General features: G+C 34.6%; 2 protein-coding genes and 1 pseudogene across 3 annotated transcripts; 2 read left to right on the top strand and 1 right to left on the bottom strand.

The window, feature by feature from the left end:
- Nucleotides 1-1,678: 1,678 nt before the first annotated feature.
- LOC143539917 (uncharacterized) lies at nucleotides 1,679-11,387 on the top strand (annotated as a pseudogene). The gene is made up of 16 exons (XR_013136509.1): nucleotides 1,679-1,879; nucleotides 1,976-2,025; nucleotides 3,011-3,071; nucleotides 3,356-3,450; nucleotides 3,574-3,723; nucleotides 4,297-4,428; nucleotides 5,100-5,227; nucleotides 8,255-8,297; nucleotides 8,776-8,859; nucleotides 9,093-9,134; nucleotides 9,299-9,369; nucleotides 9,695-9,748; nucleotides 9,832-9,937; nucleotides 10,029-10,097; nucleotides 10,292-10,435; nucleotides 11,122-11,387. The product of XR_013136509.1 is annotated as an uncharacterized LOC143539917 (transcript).
- A 1,019-nt stretch (nucleotides 11,388-12,406) lies between these two features.
- On the top strand, nucleotides 12,407-18,330 carry LOC143539889 (protein arginine N-methyltransferase 1.1-like). Its single transcript, XM_077033075.1, has 8 exons — nucleotides 12,407-12,603; nucleotides 13,297-13,459; nucleotides 14,113-14,176; nucleotides 14,262-14,404; nucleotides 14,507-14,594; nucleotides 14,824-14,939; nucleotides 15,231-15,381; nucleotides 18,090-18,330. The coding sequence occupies exons 1-8, from the start codon at nucleotides 12,422-12,424 to the stop codon at nucleotides 18,290-18,292; spliced, it is 1,110 nt and encodes a 369-aa protein (XP_076889190.1). The 5' UTR covers nucleotides 12,407-12,421; the 3' UTR covers nucleotides 18,293-18,330.
- A 1,019-nt stretch (nucleotides 18,331-19,349) lies between these two features.
- On the bottom strand, nucleotides 19,350-23,672 carry LOC143539888 (uncharacterized). The gene is made up of 6 exons (XM_077033074.1): nucleotides 23,267-23,672; nucleotides 22,335-22,445; nucleotides 21,641-21,709; nucleotides 21,382-21,513; nucleotides 20,993-21,190; nucleotides 19,350-19,703 (listed from the first exon to the last, which is right to left on the bottom strand). Exons 1-6 carry the CDS (start codon nucleotides 23,483-23,485, stop codon nucleotides 19,506-19,508), a joined length of 927 nt encoding a protein of 308 aa, XP_076889189.1. The 5' UTR covers nucleotides 23,486-23,672; the 3' UTR covers nucleotides 19,350-19,505.
- Between the last annotated feature and the right edge of the window lie 1,265 nt (nucleotides 23,673-24,937).

Genomic DNA, 24,937 nt, shown 5'->3' with positions numbered 1-24,937 from the left:
GAAGGCACGCAAATGCGGTGAGATAAAACACGTTTAGTTCAAGAATCTGACTAGTGGACGTCACCTATTCGCCTACACTCCCATCATCACCTCGTTGATGCCACCGAAACTATATGATGGGTACACGAATCGAACCTCCTAGTTAAGGGGGGAGAAAAAAAAGACACGAATCTTCATGTTCACATATATAGATGGACAAAAAAACTTGTTTGATCCCCAATGAACTAGTTTCTAACCCAACCCGATAACATAAAAAAAACAATTTTACCCAAATCGATTCCAACTAGGGGTGTGTGTGGTGCGGTTCGATGTGGTTATTGATTAAAACCGAACCAAAAACCAAACTTTCGGTTTTATGATTTTTTAAAACCGTTCGGTTTCGGTTTTTTCGGTTTTCTGTTTTTGGTTTTTCAGTTCGGTTTCGACAACGGTTTTTTCGGTTTTGCTAATCAAGCCAAAACATTTTGGGCAAAAAAGGCACTTCAGATAATGAAATTCAGCATGATATTTTTTTTATCTTTAAACTAATGACTAATAGAATATTGAATATTTGGGATTCAAATATCAAAAGCTAAGAAAAAATGCATTAAAAATCAAAAATAAAAATCAAACTAAAAGTAGTAGTACTATTAGTTATTAATCATATGTAGCAACCAAATATATTTGTTATTAACCATATGTAAAACTAAACATAAGGTCGTCGATATATATTTTATTTTAATGTTTATGGTTATTTCAATTTTTTGGTTATTTCGGTTCGGTTTTTTCGGTTCTTAACAAAATACAAAACCGAACCAAAACCAATATTCCGGTTTCTGCTAAAGTTCAAAACCGAACAGTCGGTTTCTAATTCGGTTTGGTTTATTCGGTTCAGTTTTTTTGGTTTTATCGGTTTCAATTCGGTTTTTTCGGTTTTGTGCACACCCATAATTCCAACTCGACCCTACTCTAGATAGCAATTCCCCCTCTTGTGACCCAAACCATTTCGTAACCCGACAACTCAAAAATCATATTCAAACCGACCAAAACGTCAGTTTGCTTACATGAACCTGTTTCCAACTCGACCTAAACTGATTTGTATGAGTTCGTATATTTTCCACCAAACCGATTTATGACCCGAATCGGTTTCTCGATTTCTCCTCAAACAATGTTGACCAAACCAATTTGGTTTATAACTAACCAGAACTAGTTTGGCCCTATATTCCAATTTGTACACCTCTATCTCTAAGGTTTTATCGGGACATGCACAAACCGGTTAACCTATTATTCTAAAACCGGTTAATGATCAGTGATCAACTAACCGGTTAGACCGATTAATCAGGTCGGCACTGCCAGTTTTCAAGCACAAAAACTTTAACCTGTATAACCAGTTTTGGGTATAACCGGGAAGAAAACATGTTTAAAAAAATAATTAAAAAACTTAAAATCGACTCTGGTTAACCGGTTTTGAAGCCAAAATAAATAACCGATTACTAGCCGGCAAATCTTTTCAGTTATAAACCGGTTAGAGAGTTACCAATTAGAGAATCGGATACTAATTAGATACAAATATGTGTGCGTCTCTAGCTCACTCACTCACAAAAGGCAGTCTAGTCTAGTCCAGTCCAGTTAACACACGTAGGCCCAAAAGTATTAAAACAGTTTGTTCAGTCTGCATCAAAAGTTGTACTGTAATCAATATAACAATCATTTACGGTCAGACGGATGAAGCTCGTCAATGGCGTCAATCGCCATGGATTCTTCTTCTTCTTCTTCACTGCATCCTCCTCCGGTGGTTCCGATGAAGCTTCACATCGCAAACCGTGAGAAACTGTTGAAACACCTACGCGAATACCTGAACTCATCATCTCGTCCTTTACATGGATTTGTGCTTCTTCAGGTAAACCTAATTCATTTCATTTAAACGACTTTACTTTAGTTGAATTCAGTTTTATAATAATAATAATAATAATAATCCGATTGATTGTGTTGTTAGGGCGGACAGGAGCAAACTCGTTACTGTACTGATCACGAGGACTTATTTAGGTATTATTTTTCATCTATCAATTTGAATTAGATCATTGATTCATCGGTAGTTATAGTTATAGTTTCGTTGCCTGTAATCGAAGATATTAGTGCATGTTATTGAATTTGTAATTTGTAGTTTATCATCTAGGGCTGTATACGATCAGAACCTAACAAAGGCCTTGTTCATGTTCGATCGTTAAGCAGCACAAACAAGCGAACAGTTCACGAACAGCTGTACGAAGTTTCTTGTTCGTGTTCATTGTTTAAGGAAATGAATTCACGCGCATAAATGGACCGAGTACAAATGATTACAAACAATGTTTATGGTCAGTGTCAACATTTTTGTCCGGCTACTAAGTTTGTGTTGGTGTATTTTTGTTAACATGCATACATATTATTGTTTTAGAGTTAATAATTTTGATCGAATCTATATGATAAGATTAGAAAAGTTGTTAAAAAGTATTAAAAATCTTTAATGAACAAACACAAACAAATAAATATAAATGAACACATTATCAAATGTTCACGAACACAATTGAACGGATGTGGTCTCTGTTTGTGTTTGTTCATTTAGTTAATCGAACGAAACTCCTTGTTCATGTTTGTTTATTTATTAAGCAAGCAAACATAAATGAACTTCCTGCCAAACGGTTTGCCTAATGTTAGGTAAGTTTATTTTACATCAATTTTAGAGTATCTACACTGATTCTGATTCATAAAACAGTCAGCCTGCAGATGCTTTTACGATGAGTTTAAATTAATGATGACTACATGATGCACAGATGCTTTCTTACAGTACTAGTTTGTAACCTCCTTAAATTTATGCTATTTGTGTGATTGATGTTGAAAAAGTAAATATGGTTATCTTCTGCTTCAGTGATTGGTGCACTTTATTTCCTTTATATGTTTATTTTGTATCAGGACGTGTGATTAAGTATTTTACTGATAAGCGATAATTATAACTTTTTTAACTGATAAGTGATAATTGATGACTTTATTCTAGGCAGGAAAGCTATTTTGCATATTTGTTTGGAGTGAGAGAGCCTGGTTTCTATGGAGCTATTGTGAGTACCTTTTGTGTTCATGTTAATTTTGATGTTACTTTATGGTTTATTTAGAAACTGTTATAAGGCCTTAGATATATGCATATTGTTCTTGAATATATCAGTCTCGACTGTCCTTAAAACATGTCACTATAGTTCTATATTTTTCTAACACAAGCTATATATCTTATATATCAGGAAAAAAACATCAACCTATCAGTGTGTATTGTTTTTTGTATTTTGTATGATCATTGAAGTCCTTTTTTCTATTGCTGTTCATTATCTCTTCTTTTGTGCTGGTGCAGGATGTAAATACTGGGAAATCAATTCTTTTGCTCCAAGATTGCCTGCTGAGTATGCTGTTTGGATGGGAGAAATAAAGTCATTGTCATATTTCGAAGTAAGTCCATCACCACAGTTCGTGTCTGAGGTAGCAGTACATTGCTTTCCATCATTTAGATGGAAGTCTTGATTTACTGTGTATCTTAGTAATTTTAATCTCTGCAATATATCTATCTTCTAGGAAACATACAAGGTTAGCAAGGCATATTACACTGATGAGATTATACAAGTCCTTAATAATGAATACCAGGGATCTGGAAAACCCTTGTTGTTTCTTCTACATGGGTTGAATACTGATAGCCAAAACTTCTCTAAACCAGCAGAATTTGAGGTACCTTGTAACTGCAGCTATGTCTTGTTTATTTTGTAGCATTAGCTCCCATTTTTCTTTAATAATGGCACCGTAGGGCAGTATGGTTTTATTTGTATTTGCAGTTTAAATTTGTATGGCATATGGTTGAGTTCATAACGAAATGTGTTTTGGGCTTACCTTAAGCATCTCTAATGCCCTTAAAACATTTACACCATGGTGGTGTGAATAGGTTGATACTTTTGGAATGTTTATGCACTAAATTTATATCAGCTTTGATGTCTGCATCCAATTATTACATAAAGATTTTACACTAGATGATTTGGATTTACACATTAATTTGGTCCTGTTAAAATTTAATAGATTTAAAATAAGTAATTTAATATTAAAACTTTATACTGATTCAAATGTTAAAATTTGATGAATACGTGAATTATAAAAATTGGGTGTGATGAGTAGTGTACTAGTGTTACACCAAGCAGTTTCTGCAAGCTAAAAGTGCCGAACATAATTATGTTATTGTTGAAGTTTATACTTTATAGTACTCTTAAAGTACACTTGTCATGACAATAATTGATTTTATTTGCTCTCCAGGGCATCGAGAAGTTTGAGACAGATCTTAAGATCTTGCACCCTATTTTGACCGAATGTCGTGTCCTGAAGTCAAAATTGGAACTTGCTGCAATCCAGTATGCCAATGATATAAGCTCTGAAGCTCATGTTGAGGTGGGTAAATTTCCATTATGCAATAGGTTAGTTGCAAATGGTTGATTACTGAATAATCTTCAGGTGGTGTTTGGTTTATGGATGGGAATAAAGTAATGACTTATATTCATAATACAAGTGTCTGGTTGATGGGTTTGAGTTTTAAGAATGGAGGACACACATAATACTCATGCCTGCCTGCCTATATAGTATTCTCTCACATCAAAATTAACTAAATCCTTCCACGTCTACCATGCATCTTTCTCTTATTTTCATTCCATTCATTGGTCCTGTTGGGCTTCTCTTTTTAAGGTAGTGGACTGCCGAGTAGTTGACTGTTCCTTCAGGTTTCTTAGACATCTAAATCGTGCAATAGATTACAGTTATTTCTTGTTGAAATATAGGCGGTGAATTTAATTTATAGTTGTCTTTTAGTTTGTTTGTTGTACGGTGTCTATCTTCGCTACTTATCTAGGTAGTGTTTGGTTTATGGATGTGGGAATGAAGGAACGCCTTGCATTCTTAATAGAAGTGTTTGGTTAATGATTTTAGAAAATGGATATTTAATCCACAAATTTAGGCATACTCTTAAAACACCAAAGGATTCTTTTTCCCATTCTGATTGCTGGCTATAATTTTTTTCTTGTATATTTTATTCCACTCTATAGTAAAATTTTTGGCATCTTGAGCAGGTAATGAGGAAGGTCAAACCAGGAATGTAAGAGTATCAACTGGAAAGCATATTTCTTTATCACACCTATTTTCATGGCAGTTGTAGGCATTGTTCATACACTTGTATCTGTGCAACTGGTGACAACAGGTAATGATATCGTTTCTGCTGCAAGAATATCGTTGTTTTGCACTGTATTTCTGTAATGAATGACATTGGCTAGTTTTTTAATGTAAGGCCCCGTTACCGGTAGCCCTACTTTCGTGTTGGATTTACTCATAAACGCAGTTCTAAATATCATAGTTAATTAAAACATTCGCGGAATATTAAAAACATTCAAACCATTACATTCTATAACCATAATTCTTGTCTTATCGAGCATTCATAGTCATTTAAAAACAAAACATAGTCTTTTAAAATAAAACATCATAGCAAAATCTTCAGATGCCAGCTTCGTCCAACTCTGCCATGTGTCCTCCTCAAGCTACCTGCCTCATTCTACTCACCTGCGTGCATACTAAAAGTCAGCTACTCTGAGTGAGTTCTAGTTAATCACATAATCATACAATACCTTCTTACATTTCATACTTAACCTCTTAACTTTCTTTCGTACACACATAAGTGCATATACTTTCATTCTTACCTTCATACTTTCTTTACATACATAATCATACGTTTTAAAGAGCCTTTCGCCCTATAACCTCACAGATATTATAAGGGTCTGGTCCCTAACATCACAGATATTATAAGGGTTTGGTCCCTAACATCACAGATATTATTAGGGTCTGGTCCCTGTAAAGAATAAGATGGTTGTAGTGAAGTAATGTTTATTACTTGAAGGTGTGAATAATACAAAGGGGGAACCACCTATATATACACAAGTAAAACCCTAACTACAACCCATAAAGGGCCCATGGGCTTTAGCAAACTACATGGGCTAAAACCCTAATTAAAACAACTAGCAATACATTTAACACTCCTCCTCAAGTTGGAGCATAGATGTTAATCATGCCCAACTTGTTACAAATGAAATCTATCTGAGCTTTCCGGAGCGGTTTAGTTAGAATGTCTGCAAGCTGAAAGTTTGTCTTCACATGAACCGGTTGAATGGATGGAGGATCAGTTTGTGTGCCTACTACTCGATCTCTGATAAGGTGGCAGTCGACCTCAATATGTTTTGTCCTTTCATGAAATACATCACAGGTATTATTAGGATCTGGTCCCTAACATCACAGATATTATTAGGGTCTGGTCCCTCTTCGTTACCATACAACCATGCCTTTCCTTCGTTTGTTAACTTTATCGCGTTCATACATATAAGCAAATACATTATACTTACCTTATACGTAACACTACAACCTGACAGTACGTGCAATATCCGAAGATCGTTCACGTACTAACAAGCAATCATTCATACATTTCACATCATTCATATAAGGCATACACTTATCACTTAGGATAAGTGTATTAACAAACATATCGAGTATGCACACAGCCCCGAAAAGATAACACAGAAGTGGGGCTAGAAACTCACCTCAATGCGGTTGCGTTCACCGTTTACGGTTATTCCCTTCTTGAGCTGTGCACGACTAACTGTATAATAATTACAGTATTAAGTACCGCTCTAGTCATCTCATTGCTACTTAATTAGTCTTACACGTCTAAGCTGTTTTACTTCATTAAATAATTACCTGGTTAATTAATCGTTACTCATTTACCTTTAAAGGTATCTTTCATAAATTGCCAAACTCCAAGGGCTGTTATGTAATTATATAATTCTTTTCTAAGTCCAGGTACCATTCTGTCTTTATATTAAACTCCTAGTTCGTTACTTTTCCCTTAACGAATTGGGTAGAGAATCACCCTCTGATTCGCTAAGCTCCCATAACGAACTAGCTAACGAATCACCCTCTGATTCGCTAAGCTCTCATAACGAACTAGCTAACGAATCACCCTCTGATTCGCTAAGCTCCCATAACGAACTAGCTAACGAATCACCCTCTATTTCGCTAAGCTCCCATAACAATTAGCTAACGAATCACCCTCTGATTCGCTAAGCTCCCATAACGAACTAGCTAAAGAATCACCCCCTAGTTCTCTAAGTTTCCTTAGCGAACTAGCTAACGAATCACCCTCTAGTTCTCTAAGTTTCCTTAGCGAACTAGCTAACGAATCACCCTCTAGTTCTCTAAGTTTCCTTAGCGAACTAGGGTTAGGTCAGGGAACATTCCCTGACACCTTTATCTTTTCCGGCGCCGTCATCGCTGGAAAACCGCGTTTTCGCCGGAAAAACGAGATCTCACTCGTTCTTCCACCGTTTTCATCGTTTTTCGTCCCGTTTGATCCAGATTTGAGCTAGGGTGATCCCTAAACTCATCTTAGGTCCGGTTTATACCCGATTCCACCCGAATCTTGTGATTTAAACGGTTTAACGGTGTCGGCTCGTCGTTACGCGACTATAACTAACGGTTTAGGCTCGTACAATATTAAACTATCATTACCTCGGGTCGGTGCTCGGTTTCCTTCTTGATTTCGGCTAGAGATAAGGAAGAACTAGAGAGAAATCTTAAGTGTGTGTTTTGGGTGGTGTATGGAATATGTGTGAATGAGGATTAAATGGATATTAAGGGTTTATATATTTATGGATCATGGGCTTAAGCCCATGGTCTTTCCTTCTTTCTTTCCTAACCCAAGTCCATAACCCATATTCATTTACCCAACACTAGCCCAACTCGTATTCTATTTATCTAAACCGATAACGACCCACTATGAAATAACGAAATTTATTTTTGTTATAATAACCGAAAATAGGATGTTACATTTAAATTACTAAAATCGATCTTTGTGAAAAAAGTAGGTTCTTGAAAATAAATAAAGATTCAATGATAGTATGGTTGAACTTGGCATTAGCTGAATGGAGCATGCAATGCTGCTGCTAATATTGGATTGACATGGATACAATATATGCAGAAGAAAAACATGATTTGTTTGGTTATTGTGAAAAACAAAAACTTGTGGAAAAAAAATTAAAAATATTGTGTTACTTATTGGTTTGACGATAAAAACAAATGGATATATATAGTGCTTGTTTATTCTGATTGAATCTGTATTATATGACTTTTACATATTCTTGCTTCTATGAGATGCTTACCAATGGTTGGATTTTCCATCTGGCAGTTCTGTACTTCATTACGGGCATGCAGCAGCTCCAAATGACAGGGTATGGATTTTTTTTATTATACAAGAATGATGAATTCTTTTCATGTACCTTTTCTGAGGTGACAGTACAAATTTTTCGTCTGGTTGGGCCAAACTCGAAAATAACTAAATGATATTTCATCATAAAACTTGTTTCTTTTTCTTCTTTAAGATGTCTAGAAACAAGTGTTTATCTCCATTTTGAAATCTATTCTGGTTAGTCTGATTTATGGAAAACTGCCTTTTGAATCAAATATTACAAACGCTGTGAATAATAATTATTTTGAAATGGTGTTATACATGGGATGTCAGAATAGTCAAAACTTAAATGAACTACAGTTCATTGCTCCAACCCGTCTTTGTATTCAACCAAACTAGCTAACACTTTATACTTTCCTTGATTATATCCCTAATACAAATTTTTTGATAACTCCTTTTCTTCTAATTCAACTTTCTTTTGCTCTAAACAACTTTCGAATGATGTCTTTTCTATTGTGCAGACATTGCGAGATGGAGATATGGCATTACTGGATATGGGAGCTGAATTCCATTTCTATGCTTCTGACATAACCTGCTCATTCCCTGTAAGTTTATTGCAACAAATCGTGTAACTAGTTTGTGCTATGATGAGATCCTTAAAAGAAAATTATAAAGTGATTTTTATTTTCAGCAGTAAAATTAGGTCTTTAGGTATGCTTAACTAGTGCGTTATTCAATACCATATGAAGCTTGTCGTTTATCTGCCAAATGCTTACAAAAAAGCTAATAATGCAAGTTAGTATTTGTTTTTTTTGGTAACATGATCATGCATGTGCAGGTGAACGGGAAATTCACAAGCGATCAACGTCTAATTTACAATGTAAGGGTTTTCTTCTGCTCTAGTGTTAAAAAAGCAAGTTACTTGGATTTATTGTGGGTTCTTCATGTCTTAAACTTAGCTTATTTTATGGTTTTAACTAACCCTGAAACTGACATTTTTCAGCTTATTAACTTATTTTTTTTCTTTACCTTTTGAATTTCCAGGCTGTTCTTGATGCTCATGATGCTGTTATATCTAGCATGAGGGCAGGTGTAAACTGGGTGGATATGCACAAGTAAGATTTTGGTCTTTCTTTCCCTAATGAAGACAATTTAGCTATTTGTGAAAATCATAAAGTTAAATCAGTTTTATAGCTGAACAGTTTTTCCGTTAAGTGCAAGAATTAGTATGAATCCACCAGTCCAAAAAGATTAGAAGCACCTAAAATTAGTTTAAATTCACATGACACATGCATCAGATGCATATTTAAGAACGTTGACAGCAACGACAATGACTATAAACGTGTTTTGATGTTATCTATGTTATAAGCTTATATGGTGGAATTAGTGACATCATAAGGCTCTCTTAGTCTGATTTTCTTTTTCTTTTATTATAATCAGATTGGCAGAGAAAATTATTCTTCAAACGCTGAAGAAAGGATCTCTTCTTGTTGGGTATTATTCACTTCTTGATAAAATAATATATTTTTCAACCTATCTTAATAATTATGCGTTAATTCATGTGATATTGGTTCTAGTGATGTTGATGAAATGATGGTTGAACGATTGGGTTCTGTTTTCATGCCACATGGCTTGGGACACCTCATGGGACTTGATACCCACGATCCCGGTGGCTATTTACAGGTTCATAGAAATTGCACATTATTTGTTTCATTTTTTGGTTACTATTTCTTGATGTTCAATTAATGATATTAATTATGGAACATATCTACAGGGAGCTGAAAGATCCAAAGAAAAAGGATTAAAGTCCCTACGCACAAGTAGAAATCTATTGGATGGAATGGTTTGTTTATCATGCTCCCTTAACCTTTTGCATTTGCAAGAAAATTAATTGTTTGCATTTTCTTTTATCATTAAATCACCAAAAGGCAAATGTGCCTTTTAGAATTAAAGTACATGACTTATTTGCTAATGCCATTTTCTCTCTCCTGGTATCGACATACTTATAATGAAGGACACTTGCAATATCTTCTGTAGGTGATCACGGTTGAACCTGGATGCTATTTCATTGATGCATTGCTGGTTCCGGCCATGGAATCCCCCGAAACATCAAAATTCTTCAATCACGAAGCAATCAACAAATTTAGGGGATTTGGTGGAGTTAGAATTGAGAGCGATTTGGTAAATGAATACCTTTTGACTTTTTCTTTCCAGAATATTATTTTTCATAATGCATTATTTTACCTACTGATGAGCCACTTTGACTATATGTGGCAAAATGGGTGGGTCGGGGGGTTTTCTATGGTTCAAAGCTAGTCGGGTTGGGTTGACGTGAACCATTACTTAAAATTTTGTAGTTTTTTTAAGCAATTAGTGTGTCAAATACGGTTACAGTAATTTTATTTTTGTTTTGAAATTGTTTTTTGCATTGAAAAAACACGTTTTTGGCGACTTTCGGCAACCCATATGATTCAATTTTTTTTAGCTTATTTGAATCGTTAGGGATGAATCTTAGCATGACAAAATGGACGGGTTGGGTTGGGTGACGATAAAAACGGGTTCTAAGCAGAAAAGTGTTTGTGTCAAAACAAGTTGACCCAAATAAGTTAACATTCGACCCGAAAAATGATTCGGTTTAAGCAGGTCGCCTTAATCTGGTTTGGGAGTTTTATGCGGGTTACACAGATTGGATTGCGGGTTAGTTTCATAATTTCTCGATGATCTGAATAACCCGAATAAAATTTTGACCTAAATTCTAACTAATATACTCATGGATATGTGTATTTGAGAGTCAAATATATAATGCTAATAAGTGTTGGATATCCAATTTCCGATATATAACATTATTTTCTTGTGGGATGTGACAGTATGTTACCGCGGATGGTTGTTTAAACATGACGAAGGTTCCTAGGAAAATCGAGGACGTTGAAGCTGTTATGAGCGGTGCACCATGGCCTATCAAGAAATCCATGTATGGTTTTGAAAACGGAGGATTATAGCTTGCTTTGCTAGTAATTGATTAGCATAAGAGTGGTACTATGGATGTCTGTTTAAATCTATGTTAAGATATGGTAGTAGAAATGGTGGTTTGGTTGGTGGTGTAAAACTTTAATCCAACATTTTATTGTTTCTGGTGGCAAGTTTGGTCCAAAAATAAACCTTTTGTGTGTCAAAGAATGCTGTTTTGATCCACGTATTCGTCTATTTGCCGAAGGGAACATGCCACACTAAATGTTGCTTTTAATACACCAAACTGCCAAATGTCTTTAATTAATTAGTGGTTTTATTATTTTTGTGTTTTTACCAATCATTTTATTTTATTTATTATAAGGCTTGTTGTATACAATCATGCTCTTTATCTCCACGTAAGCGCAAACTCACATATTTTTACGTCATCTCATTTACAGGAAACGGTTTAACCTCACTTAACCCTCAATCTAATATAAAATCAATTCTTATTGTGTGTGAGTGTAACTGTTTCAAAGTACGTCAACATTTTAACTCATATTGTCTTTAACGCCCCTTAAACCATAACAGGAGTGGTGCCCTGTTCGTTACCTTTTGCCAAATTAGTTTTAACGCCCTGAGCGTTAAGGTATATCTAAGGGCCTAAGCTATACAAATGTCAATGTTATTATGGACCTCAATAAACCCACATCTGCGTCACATCAGTTTCCAAACTTTTTTAAAAAAAACCCACACTTTCTTCTACAACACAAAACCTCCATAAACCCAATTAAAAATTATTAAAACTATGAATGTATGTATATATTAATGTAAGACAGGTGTAATGATTTGATTTCCGTCTTTTAGTCTACCGTGAAGAACTTTGGTCCAATGAATTTGCCCCACAACGCTACTGGTTTTTTCTTCCTCGTTTGTGGGCTGCCAACTAGATGGACAAAAGTGTAAATAAAAAAAACCGTTGTGCATGCTTTTACAAACAAACGTAACCTATACCGACCGAATTCGTTTATCCATATATATTAAAACAAAAAAAATAATTTTAGAAGATAAGAAAGAAATCTGTGTTTATTTAATTAAGGGTCCCGCCCACCCGCCATATAAAGTCTCGTAAACCCTAAAACCAAACTCTCCGTCCGTCGTCACATTCATTCTTCACTCTCAATAATAATAATAAGAATCCAAACCCTAGAAACAATAACAATGAATGGTGGTAAGCCAACAAAGATTAGATTCGAATACGGAGACAATGAAGAAGAAGCAATTGCTGCTACTGGAAGCTGCTCTAACCTTGATAATGAAGATTCATCCATGAGTGAGCCTGTAGCTGATGATGATAAAACCAGCGCAGATTATTACTTCGATTCATACTCTCACTTCGGTAACTAAATCAAATCAAATCACTAATCACTAATTACGTTACGTGTATCATTCCATTAGTATATAATGTAGTTATTATTGACTGTTGACTCATTTTATTATTTAATTTTGTGTTGCAGGTATTCATGAAGTAAGTTGATTGATGCAAAGCAAGCAACGTTACATTTGGCTGCTGTCTGTTAAAATAATTGCTTTTTTATTCCTATTTAATTTATTCCAGAGTTTATATTAGGCCGAGCTTCACTTATCAAGCTGGCTCACGAGTTTTTATTTAATAATAATTATTGTATATAAAGTTATGATAAAAGCATACTAAGTAGTATATATCAAGATATATATACATATAATTTTATATAAATAGCATAAATATTTAAATAGTTAATTAATAAATAGAAAACGAGCTGAGCTTGAGCTTGAAAAACTGTTCATGAGCTGGGCTTGGCTCCAGCCTTAGTAATGGAGCTCAAAAAGAGCCGAGCCCGAGCTCTCTATAAGTTGAACGAGTCTAGTCGAGCTTGTGCTTGGCTTGGCTTGTTTACACCCCTGATGAGAACATGCTTTGTAAATACAGAGAAGTAAAGTGAAGCAATGTATTGATGGTTAGAATAACTATTGATGTGAACTGGTTATCTTGTTTTATCTAGACACAGTCACACAAGTATGTTTATCTTTTATTGTGAGGCCTAACAGTTGTTTACTTTGCAGGAAATGCTGAAGGATGTTGTGAGAACTAAGACTTACCAAAATGTTATCTATAGAAACACATTCTTATTCAAGGACAAGATTGTTCTTGATGTCGGTGCAGGGACAGGGATTTTATCTCTGTTTTGTGCAAAAGCCGGGGCAAAACATGTTTATGCTGTATGTATCCCATTTTATCTCTTATATTAACTGATTAGAATCATTGCATGAATATGGCGTGGTGATCTGTTGGTACACGGTGCACTGAAGGGGATGTTGCTGTTTGTTTAAACAAATGTCTATATTTGTGTTTTTTTGAAAGCAATTAGTCACTTTTGAGTATTTGGATGAAGCATGCTTAATAAGCTATTTCCAATAAGCAGTTAAGAGATTATTAACACCATCATTTTACCAACTATAGGAAAGTACTTATAATGATAAAACTTGAAGGTATGTTACATGCATTGGAAACGCATTTTCTCTTATATACATAGTAAAAGGCGAAAGTAAGTGGATTTTGTTTTAGTTAACTCTTTTGATATACTTTATTCTGCTTACTAGGTATGCATCATCAGTTCGAAGAATGTGTATCATCTTGGGTACAATGATTAAGCAAGAATGTTTTTTTTTTGCCTTGCTTACTGAATATCAAGCCATCTTTCTGCCAATCATCCTTTTTATTATAGATCTTCTTTTTGACCGCATTGTAATGTTTACCAAAGATCGCGTCTTTCTTTCTTTTTTTTTATGTATACAATGTTATTGATTATATAGATTTCATGTTGTCAGTATTATGTAAAATTTCTGTGTCACACCACTTGGTGTGTTTACAGGTTGAGTGCTCTCAGATGGCTGACATGGCAAAAGAGATTGTTGAAGCAAATGGCTATTCAAATGGTAATGACTTGTAAATCTAAGTTTTTTCATGGTTTAAGACGTATAATATGCTTGTAACTCATTGCCAATTTGATAAATATTGCAGTTATAACCGTTTTGAAAGGAAAAATTGAAGAACTTGACCTTCCGGTCCCTCAAGTGGATATTATTATTTCAGAATGGATGGGATATTTCTTGTTATATGAAAACATGTTAAATACTGTTTTATATGCTCGGGATAAATGGCTGGTAATTTTAACACCTCTCTTTTGTCATGCGTTAGAACTTTCATAGTAGAACTGAAACTTATTTTCTTCTTAATTCTAAATTTGTCTTGATTTCCCTTCACAGGTTAATAATGGAATTGTGCTACCTGATAATGCTTCTCTCTATCTGACTGCAATTGAGGATGCCGAGTACAAAGAAGACAAGATTGAATGTAAGTGATCCCACCCTCCCAAAAAATAACAGAAATCATTGTTTTATATATTATCTTGCTAAAAATCATATAAATTTCATCGCATCATTTTTACATTTTCAAACACTGAAGATACCATATGTACTCTTTCAAAACACTGCGAATATCACTTACCTCAAAGAATACTTTCTGTAGTATTAATTAGTGCTTTTTTTAATCCTATCCTATTAAGATTTTCATAAACATGCAGTTTGGAACAATGTGTACGGTTTTGACATGAGTTGCATTAGGAAGCAGTCAATTATGGAACCTCTTGTTGACACAGTTGACCAGAATCAGATTGTCACAAACTGCCAGTTACTTAAGGTAGGAGTGATTGGTCCATTTCAAATTATTTTTATGATAACGGGTCAAAACAGTTTAAAAACTTACTCATATTATATTTATGAAAATGTATCCACTCGAATGACTGGGTGAAATAAGGCCTTATTTTAAACCTGTTATTTTTGGTGGATTCAAGTTTATCAATTTGCTCTTCACGTGAAATTAGCCGCTTTCAGTAAACATGAACCTTTTAAGTTTTAAACGTTTTGACCTGTTACCCAACATGCTAGTTTTACCATTTTGCCACTGACAATCTTCAACTTGTTTCTACAGACCATGGATATCTCAAAGATGACATCAGGAGATGCTTCTTTCACAGCACCTTTTAAACTTGTGGCTGAACGTGACGATTACATTCATGCGTTAGTAGCATATTTTGATGTAGCGTTTACCGTGTGTCACAAACTAACAGGGTTTTCTACAGGTTCGTTAGTGCTTTTTTTATTCTTTTTTGCGAAAATAGCAAGATACTCTGCCTCAGTTTTTACTTCTAGCAACCAACTACACAAATCCTCTAGAATATCATCAAACTTTATTATTTTGCAAAAATAGCCCATAGCAGCATGCAACGGTCATTTTTTTAGTCGCAGAAACTTTATTTTAGTTTTTAAAATTTTCGAGATAGTATTAAGTATTTGGTAAAAATATGGAAACTTGAAAAGTTGTCCACATATGCTATTAAACCGATTCAGTAATGGGTGTTGCCTGAAAACAGGAATTGGTGCACAAGCCTGGATATTTTTTTTCAGTAATGGGTGTTGCCTGAAAAATTTTATAAACTTTTAAAAAGATTACAAAATGGCACTAAACAAGCAAATCAGATTTCAAAATTCAAGAAACTGAAGTCAGCCCTTTTCTGTGTTTATCACTTTCAAAATTGTATTTCAAAATTCAAGAGTGTTTTTATATGAATAATAGAACTAGCATCAAATAAGCGAATCAGAATCAAGCATCAAATAAGCGGACCGGAATAAGAATTGGTCAAACTGAAGAAAGAAATGTGTCAAATGAGTAATATCCTTATCCTACTAGTAGAACCAAAGTGCTAAAGTTTGCGAGCAGTGAGCACCACACCACACTATATTAGATTATGGAATAGCATATTCAAAGCAAATGCTGTGCCAATAGCTGTATATTACGATAACAGTTTCAAGTCCTAAAAAAAAACTAATTTTTCTTTGTAACTATCTGATGCAATGAGTTTATTTCATTAAATTACATCTTAAAAGAATACTTTAAGCAAAATTCATCTGTTTCAAACATTATTTGGCATAACATGTGTTGTTTCTACAAAAAGAAAGCTCAAAAGTAATATTACATATAACATTCGATGGATTCCAAGTTAATCAGAAGATGAAATAGCTAGAAAGGCAAAATACCTTCATGATTCTGACATGCATCTAATGAATTTAGTCACCATCTCATTGTTTCTGCAATGTTCGGCTAAATGTTTATCAAGAGTATTGATGTATTATACATGAAAATCAATTCTAGGTAAATGTTTTTATGTATAATGCTCTTGGGAGACATTTTGCTTAGCATTGCAAAAATGACTATGGTAAGATGACCAATTTCATATGGATTCTTGTTGAGATCTCCATAATTGCATGTGATATTCTTGAAAGTGTTATTGACTTTTCAGTTATTTCGTCATCAGAGTAACTTGGAATCCATTGCATGTTTCATGTTATATGCTTGTGAGTAGCGGCCAATTCCTAACATGGCGCGGAGATAGCAAGGTTTTGTCATATCCACCTTGTTTGAAAAGGGGTCATATTCATGTTTAACTCGTTTAGTTAAACTGGTCAATTTGTTTAACTAAGCAGGTAGACCCGCTAACCCATTTTAGGTTGCCTTCCGGTTAACACAATTTTAAGAGCGTGCGCGTAGGGTTGATGCCCCCCCCCCCCTCTCTCTCTATTTTTGTGTACAAGGGCGAAGCTATGTGGGGACCAGGGGTGGCCCCGGCCACTGCCGTGTTCTCCGTTAGTGGGGTAAATTTCGTGATTTTTGTCGAAAATTTTTATAGGTATTAAGCGCGGTCACCCCTGATGTATTTTTCCAAAATGCCGCCGGTCACTACTGATTTTTTTTTTAAATATAATACCCCATAGTTTGTTTTTTTTTCTAAAACCTCGCAATATTTATAAACAAAAGTTACAAAATAGTAGTCGAATAGTAAAAGATTTGTTTTTATAAATATTTTAGGTCTTTGGAATTCTTCTTCTGGATATTCACCCTTAGGGATGAGATCGGTACCGTAGCGGTGCCGGTACCGATACCAAAATATTCGGTTCGATACCGGTGTTGAAGGTAAAATTTGAGATATACCGGTACCAAACCTCAAAACTTTGGTATCTATTCGGTACCGACGGTACCAAATCTGTACCGATTTCGTTAACGGTATCAATGCCGAATTTGCTTATCCCTGCTCGCCCTTCCTCTCGCATCATCATTAATATTCTAGGTCTTTGTTGGTTAAAAAATTATTTTGTTTTTATTATTGTAAGAACAATTGTTTGAATAAATGAAGAAAAATTAGATATATAAATGTCATATTGCTTGATCCAACCCGACCCGAATCACTGACCCGACATGAATCACCGACACGAACCGAATCGTTGACCTGAAATTCTTTTTGTCCATGACTTCGGTCACCCCTGTAAATAAGCCCAAGCTTCGCCACTGTTTGTGTATGTGGTAACAACGCATGTTAATCCAAATAGTATATAATGAAATAAACTAATTGCACCAGATTGTTTAACAAACAGTTTTGTATATTTTTATAGACCTGAACCAGTTATTTGTAATGTATAGTAATCAGCACAACATTTGCTGTTGAAATGCTATTACATATACTAGTATGGTGTGGGTGTTTGCTCACAGGTTTTAGCACTTTTGCTCTCCTAGTAGAAGGGTATTACTCATTTCTGATTCCTGTTTTGCTTATTTTATGCTAGTTTTAATGTTTATAAAGAACCATTCTTGAAATAAACATAGAGGACTGCCTATTCACTAGTTATTTGTTAAAAAAAATGTTTTGACGAACAGGGTTCGGGTCAACCATTACGCTTATTTATTTTATTATTTTATCACTTCTGGTGATTAAGTTTTGATATTGTTGCAATCCAGGACCAAGATCAAGAAACACACACTGGAAACAAACTGTTTTATACCTTGAAGAGGTGCTGACTGTACGTGAAGGTGAATTTATTACTGGAAGCATGACTGTCGCGCAAAATAAGAATCCACGAGACGTGGATATCACACTCAAATACTCGTTAAACGGTCAACGATGTGCCGTCTCAAGAACCCAACATTACAAAATGCGCTAATACACACATCCTATGTCATTGGAATTCTTGCACTGTTGAATTTGTTGTTTTGCAATTGTTTTCTCATCATCATCATCATCGTACTCAGTATATCCTACCAATAGCAAAGCTATGGTAGGGTCTGAGGAGGGTAAGATGTAGGCAGCCTTACCTCTACCCCATAGGGATAGAGAGGCTGCTTCCGGTGAGACCCCCGGCTCGATAGTAGTTTTGCATCAAGCTTTGGACATAAGGCACATAGCACTCAATCATCGGGACACCGGCTGATCGGTGCATGTACCCTTATCTTTCAGCTATCAACGCCACTACATGATGCCTGATTAACCGTCCGTCACTTTTAACGTTTTTTTCACGAGATTAGTAAAATAACGTCAAAATTAGTGCAATTTCATTTTGCAATTGTTTTCTGTATCAAAATATTTAACACGTATTGATTCTTTATTTATCTCATTGCAAATGAAAATCATTTATTTAGGGGTGTAAGAAGGCCTAGCTTCAAGTCTCCAACCCGCTGAAGCTTGGCTCGATCGAGCACTTTGTTTAAAGCTTAAGCTTGGCCGTTTAGTTTAAGAGTGAGACCCCAAGCTCAGACAGTTTCGAGCTGTCTTCAGCTTGAGCTTCGTTTGTTTTAGGCGATACGTTTAAAGTTTGAGTGTGGTTCGGGTTTAGATCGTTCATCACTCGTCCAGTATTTAAAATTTATATACATGTGTATTTATTTTATAAATATTTATAATTTTTGGATTTATATATAATAAAACATAATTTAGTTATTTTACCTTAACTATATGTATATTAGTTTTTGTTAAGTAAATATATACATTTCATAAAATAATAAATATTTATTAAAGCTTTGTATGTGAAGCAACTTGTTTATTAAATGAGCTCAAATTCAAGCCCGAGATCGCTTAAAGTCAATTGGATTCAAGTTTTTAACAAATCGTAGCTCGGCTCATTTACCCCCCTAAACGGACTACATGAACAATAACGAGTAGAATGGCAAGAAAATAGAACCCAAAGGTATATGTAATTGTTGTTTAATATAACTCGCCCTGTGACAAATGAAGCTTAGTGAAGCATGGTTCAGGTAACATTATAACCTATCATTTTCCCTTAAATAAACAAAAATTATACAACTCAATACCCAAAATTAAGTAAAAATTAATAAACTGATTACAAAATTAAGTTGACAAAAGAAGGGAAGAAACACACCCTAAAGCTCAACTTTGGTAGATTTTGACTTGTTTTGTGTGAAGCTTGCCTTCTTTGCTTTCCACCATCTCTGCAACTTAAATGCCATCTTGGTTGCATGTTTCTTTGTTGCTTCATGAGCATATTTTATCCCTTTTGCCATCTTTTGTTTCCAATCCACCACCTTCTTGCTTCTATCTTTTTCTCTCATAATCTTGCCCTATTCGTGTCACATTAAACAAAGTTTTCCATCAATAACCATAAATTGAACGTAAAAAGCACTCGACCTAGCTTTTGTATGTTAATATCCCTAAACGTGTCTAAAATACAAGCACTAACATATATCGACTCCTTATCTGTTAAACTGGTCAAACTTTGATGAATGGCGTTCAACACTGCACGATAAATTTGTATCGCCAAATTCAAATTTTTTTTTTGACAAGTATGTGCATTTTTTTACAAGTGTATAGACTTTAATATTTAGCTCGAGGGACTTTACATATATTCTCGACAAATTTTGGGACTTTTATGTTTTTTTAAACTCATAACTAACTAATATATTAAACATGACTGCAAAACCAGATTATATGTGGTTTCGTTAACATAAATTCTAGTGAAAATAACACCAGATGACGAAAATGCCTTTAAACTTCTTAGAAGAGAACAATTTTAAGTTTTTAACATATTGTCTTTCAAAAATTAAAACTGCATTTTATTGTCATCCAAGGTGTTAAGAATACTGAAAACCTGTGTGGCCTTGGCATAGCATATATAATAATCTTTTTTTTCCCTTCTTTTTGGTGAAACTATGTAAGAGGCTGTTGGCATACACTTTGGGAAGACCTCTTTGACCCATTTGACTAGGCCTGTAAACGAACCGAACGTTCAGCGAACTGTTCGTGAACCGTTCGGCGAGAAGTTCGTTTATGTTCGTTTATAATAATAATAAACGAACGAACATGAACAAAAAATGTGTTCGTTTAATTAAACGAATGAACACGAACACATGTTTCATTCGTTCATTTATGTTTGTGAACATTCGTTTATTTATATTTGTTTACATGTTAATAGAAAATAATTAAATATTATCTAGATGACTCATCAACTTAATGGTTTTATATTAGCTCATTTATATTCATTTAAGTGTGTTCATTTATTTCCGTTAATGTTTGTTTGTGTTCATTTACATTTGTTCATATATGTTCATTTATGTTTGTTTATATTTGTTCATCAATGTTCGTTTATGTTCGTGAACTGTTCATTTAGAGTTTAAACGAACTAACATAAACGAACACGAACATGTTCATTTTTTATATAAATGAACATGAACACAAAATATATGTCCGGTTAAGTGTTCGTGTTCATTCGGTTCGTTTACAGGCCTACATTTGACCCTTTTTTCATATAATATTTCTAACCTTAGACCCTTTAAAGATTAAACATAACCAAAATCCACCACTTCTAAGAAACAAGGTTGAAATTACCACTTAGAGGTTCCTAAGTTCTTACCAAATTCGAAGGGATTGATGGTTCATCGTCGTCGTCATCATCGTCTTCATCATCTAAGCCTTTTCCACTCATGAGTTCTTCTCTTGAATACATTTTCATGCCAGGTGCTCCTGGCATACCCTCCATTGATTTTAACATCTTTTCCATTTCAGCCTCTTTTGCGGACTTTGGGACAAAAGTCTCCCCCGGCTCCCGACCCTAAAAGGTTTACACAGTAAAAAAAGTAGATGTATTTGAAGCTTTTAGCAGAATAAAATATGATATACTGAAATCTAACAGTATTTTGGTGATTTATGGTAATAAAAACAACTTAAAAAGACAAAAAAAAAAACGTTTGATTTATTAGAAGAGAATGAAGCTTTATGTCACGAGTGAGATAATGGATTTACCTTAGGGACAGGCGGTGGCTTAGTACTACATGCTGTAGTGAGATCTTTGCAGAGGAAATTAACCAATGAACTCAATGTAGGCTTCTTTTTGTATATATACTCCGCAACATCCGTGTCACAGTATCCTATAACCTAAAAAAATACCGAAAGTATTCAAAATTAATCCACGAAAAGTAACAGGAACGTTACAAAGTAAGTGTTTAAAGATGGATTTACAAGTAAACGCTTGCACCCTAGAAAAGAATAAATAAGTAGTTACCTCTTGACAAGCTCGTTCGATAGTTTTGCATTCTGAACCACATTGGCCTTCGGAATCTTGTTCAACAAGCTGCCGGTGGTCCAAAACAAAAGATAAGATACCAACCAAAGAATCAAACAAAGTTCCATTTACTTTATACCAAACTTCATTCTCTACTTCAGGGTCTCAAAATCATTATCCATAACTACATCTTACTATAACCTTGTACCGCATTAATGAGACTCAAAAATGGAAAAGCGGAAAAAGTAAAAGATAATTAGTAGCAAATCTTAAAGTCTACATTCCTGATTCTATATGTGTATATGTAAGTTGGTATTTTGAGCATCTAATATTCTCGTGTTGCGTTACCCTACCAATGGGCCAAATTCAAAAGGTATGATACCTATCCAAAGCATCATATAAAGTCAAGGCTATCCATTTATACCATTTTATTTCATCAAATCTTCCAACTTTTGCAAGTTTTGAAGCTAAATCATTGACTGAAATAGACTTCCAGAATCTGCCAAATTTATAAAAGTAGACGTAGATGCTTAACATCTCCTTATAACAAGGCAGATGGCGGTACATCTTAATTATCTAGAAAGTAACAGGCGCTAAAAAATCAACTAGGTACATGTAAATCCTAATCATTTGCCAGTTTTCCATACACTATAATTGAACAGAAACAAATAGCAAAAATCAAGTGAACATTTACCTCCAATCTATCACCTTGTTCTACAATATCGATTTTCAACATCCAATCAGCTTCATGCTTCTTCAAATTGCATATATTCTCCGAAATCTCAATTACATCATACTCTGAGATCTGATACAAAATTATCATAAAAATCAATTACACACAAATACGAACTAATCCACATGGATGTTTACGGCTGTAAACGAACCGAAAGTTTGGTGAATTGTTCGATGGGAAGTTCGTTTATGTTTGCTCGTTTAATAAATGAATGAACAAGAAATTTCATTCGATTAGTTACAGAGTTCATCTTCGATTCTTCGTTCAATTGTGTTTGTGAGCATTCGATAGTGTGCTCGCTGACGTCCACTTATGTTCGTTTATATTCGTTCATTAAATGTTTTTTAATACTTTTTAACAAAATTTCTAATCTTATCGCATAGATCTAAGCAAATTTATTAGCTATAAAACATATATATGTAAAATTAACAGGCGAATACAATTAATATATATGAATATCATCTGATTATTTATATGTAAAAATAGTTGTTAAAACTTAAAAGAAACACATACACAAACTTGGTAGCCGGACCGAACCATAATGTACACTGACCATTTCCTGTTACTCAAATGAAATAAAACATTGTTCGTGTGATCATGTCCATTTGTATTCATTCATTTACGTTCGTGACCTGTTCACGAACAAGCTCATTTCCTTAATAAACGAACACGAACAAATAATTTTGTTCAGTTAACTGTCCATGAACTGTTCATTTGTCCGGTAAACACTTAGCGGATTCATTTACAGCCTGATATATGCTCAGTCCCTAATTATATAACAATTAGGTCACTAACAAATCACTAAACTACTAACAATTTATAAAAAACTGAAACTAAAACTAAAACTAAAACCGATGAATAGATAGACAAACGATAATAATAATAATAACTACCTTCTTCGGAGTGATCTTCGACTGCTTATCTCGAACCTGTTCGTACAATTCCTTGGCAAGCTTCTCGCACACTTGACATTTAATAAAAGGTATATCATCTCTACGAGCAACTCCAGGTGATGATTTAGAACCATACGAGATCTGTATACTGTTGCATAACAGTAAACTTGATACTATTAATAACTTATACGCCAGTTTTCTTCTATCGATTACCGCCATTGTTTGTTAGGTGTGTTCAGTTACAGCGGTTGAGTTTGAGTCTTTGATTTTGGTGGAAATGTTTTTGGACGGAATTGCCCTTGGAGGATACACGTGTTTCTTTGCTTCTGATTGGTTGAATTGGTGCCACGTGTGAGAGTACACGCTGTTAACCAATAGGAAGCTAGAGGACACTTGGCTGGCACTTTGGTAAATATTCACTTGCTCTTCGTAATGACAACATTTTTCGTAATAAAATTTATAAGTTTTTTTTCCTAAAAATAATATCAAACATGTTGAATGCATTTTAAATACCTTGCGTCGGGAGGTTGAGGTTTTGGGTCCGAGTTACACAAATGAGAAAAATTAAAATGAGATTCATTGTTCAAAACAAAATATACACGTGTTAACTAAAAACTTTTTAATTGTGAACTATGGCTATATGCGACGTATAAATCTTGTAAGTGATCCACAAGTACAATTGCATTAGTACAAGTAATTTTAAATAAGAAAAGTAAAGTAGGATGGAGTTAAAATGTCGGTGATTGACATGGTAGACTTTGATTTTTTTTTAGAGGTAGTGTCGTATTTATTGAAATTTGTGTTTTGAATGTTTTAAGTGCATTATTTTACTTTATGTAGAGTTCCTTATTTGTTGAAATTTGTGTGTTTGAATGTCTTCTAGTGTAGTATTTTACTCTATATAGTGTCCTAGATAAAGTTTTCCAAAAGCTTGGTGATCTTAGAAGGAAGTTCTTATCGTTTTTTTAGAAAAGGGAGGGGGGGGGGGGGCTGGGGAGGAGGTACAAATTGCATGCATTATACATGCATTAGGTCAATTCGGATAAGGCGGTGAAACCTAAAACCAAGGCGTGTTGGGACTTTCTTGCTAAAACAGTTCATTCTCAGCTTTTTCTCGAAGTGGCTTTGGCGGTCTAAGTGTGAGGGGGTCCCACCTGTTGAATTGGGTGATGCTTGCTTATCCCCAACAGTCGTTGATTGGCTCTTACATCCCAGTTCACCCTTAAGTAATTGGGGTTTGGAAATAGATCACTGAACTGGATGGTAAATTAATAGTCAAACATTCAGGTTAATTGTCTTTTAGAAGGTACTTAAGGACATTGGAATACAAAATAGACCATAAGATTGTGGTTGAGCTCAACATATTATCTTGGTTCCTATGATAGCTCTTCATATAGTTATGGTATGATCTTAACTTCTCTTGAAGTAATGAGTAATGACAAGGTTTATACATGGCTTTACATCCTTCAAATTTGGGCTTGAACATGTAACCGGAAACAATGTGTTAGATTATTTATTTTAAAGCAATTAATATTTTGGTTACTATTACATAGATAATTACAGACTAACTGCAAATAGACGGGCAACAAGCTGCGCCGCTACCCCCCTTCTGAATAGCAAACCATACCCTACTAAACACAACGTTCCCCTTAGCATGAGCGGAGTTACTGC

This window comes from Bidens hawaiensis, unplaced genomic scaffold (assembly GCF_021521415.1).
Source record: "Bidens hawaiensis isolate Kalapana, Puna unplaced genomic scaffold, B.hawaiensis_p1.1 tig00012085_1, whole genome shotgun sequence".
Classification (NCBI taxonomy): Eukaryota; Viridiplantae; Streptophyta; class Magnoliopsida; order Asterales; family Asteraceae; genus Bidens; species Bidens hawaiensis.
Note: the sequence above shows the minus strand (reverse complement) of the source record. Positions and strands in the feature narration are given on the sequence as shown.

Coding starts and splice junctions, on each gene's coding strand:
- LOC143539889 (XM_077033075.1), top strand. CDS start 12,422: ATGAATGGTGGTAAGCCAACAAAGATTAGATTCGAATACGGAGACAAT. Junction 14,405..14,506: donor ATGCTCGGGATAAATGGCTG/GTAATTTTAACA, acceptor TTCCCTTCACAG/GTTAATAATGGAATTGTGCT. Junction 15,382..18,089: donor ACTAACAGGGTTTTCTACAG/GTTCGTTAGTGC, acceptor GTTGCAATCCAG/GACCAAGATCAAGAAACACA.
- LOC143539888 (XM_077033074.1), bottom strand. CDS start 23,485: ATGGCGGTAATCGATAGAAGAAAACTGGCGTATAAGTTATTAATAGTA. Junction 21,710..22,334: donor AACAAGGTGATAGATTGGAG/GTAAATGTTCAC, acceptor GACCACCGGCAG/CTTGTTGAACAAGATTCCGA. Junction 19,704..20,992: donor CATCAATCCCTTCGAATTTG/GTAAGAACTTAG, acceptor TGACACGAATAG/GGCAAGATTATGAGAGAAAA.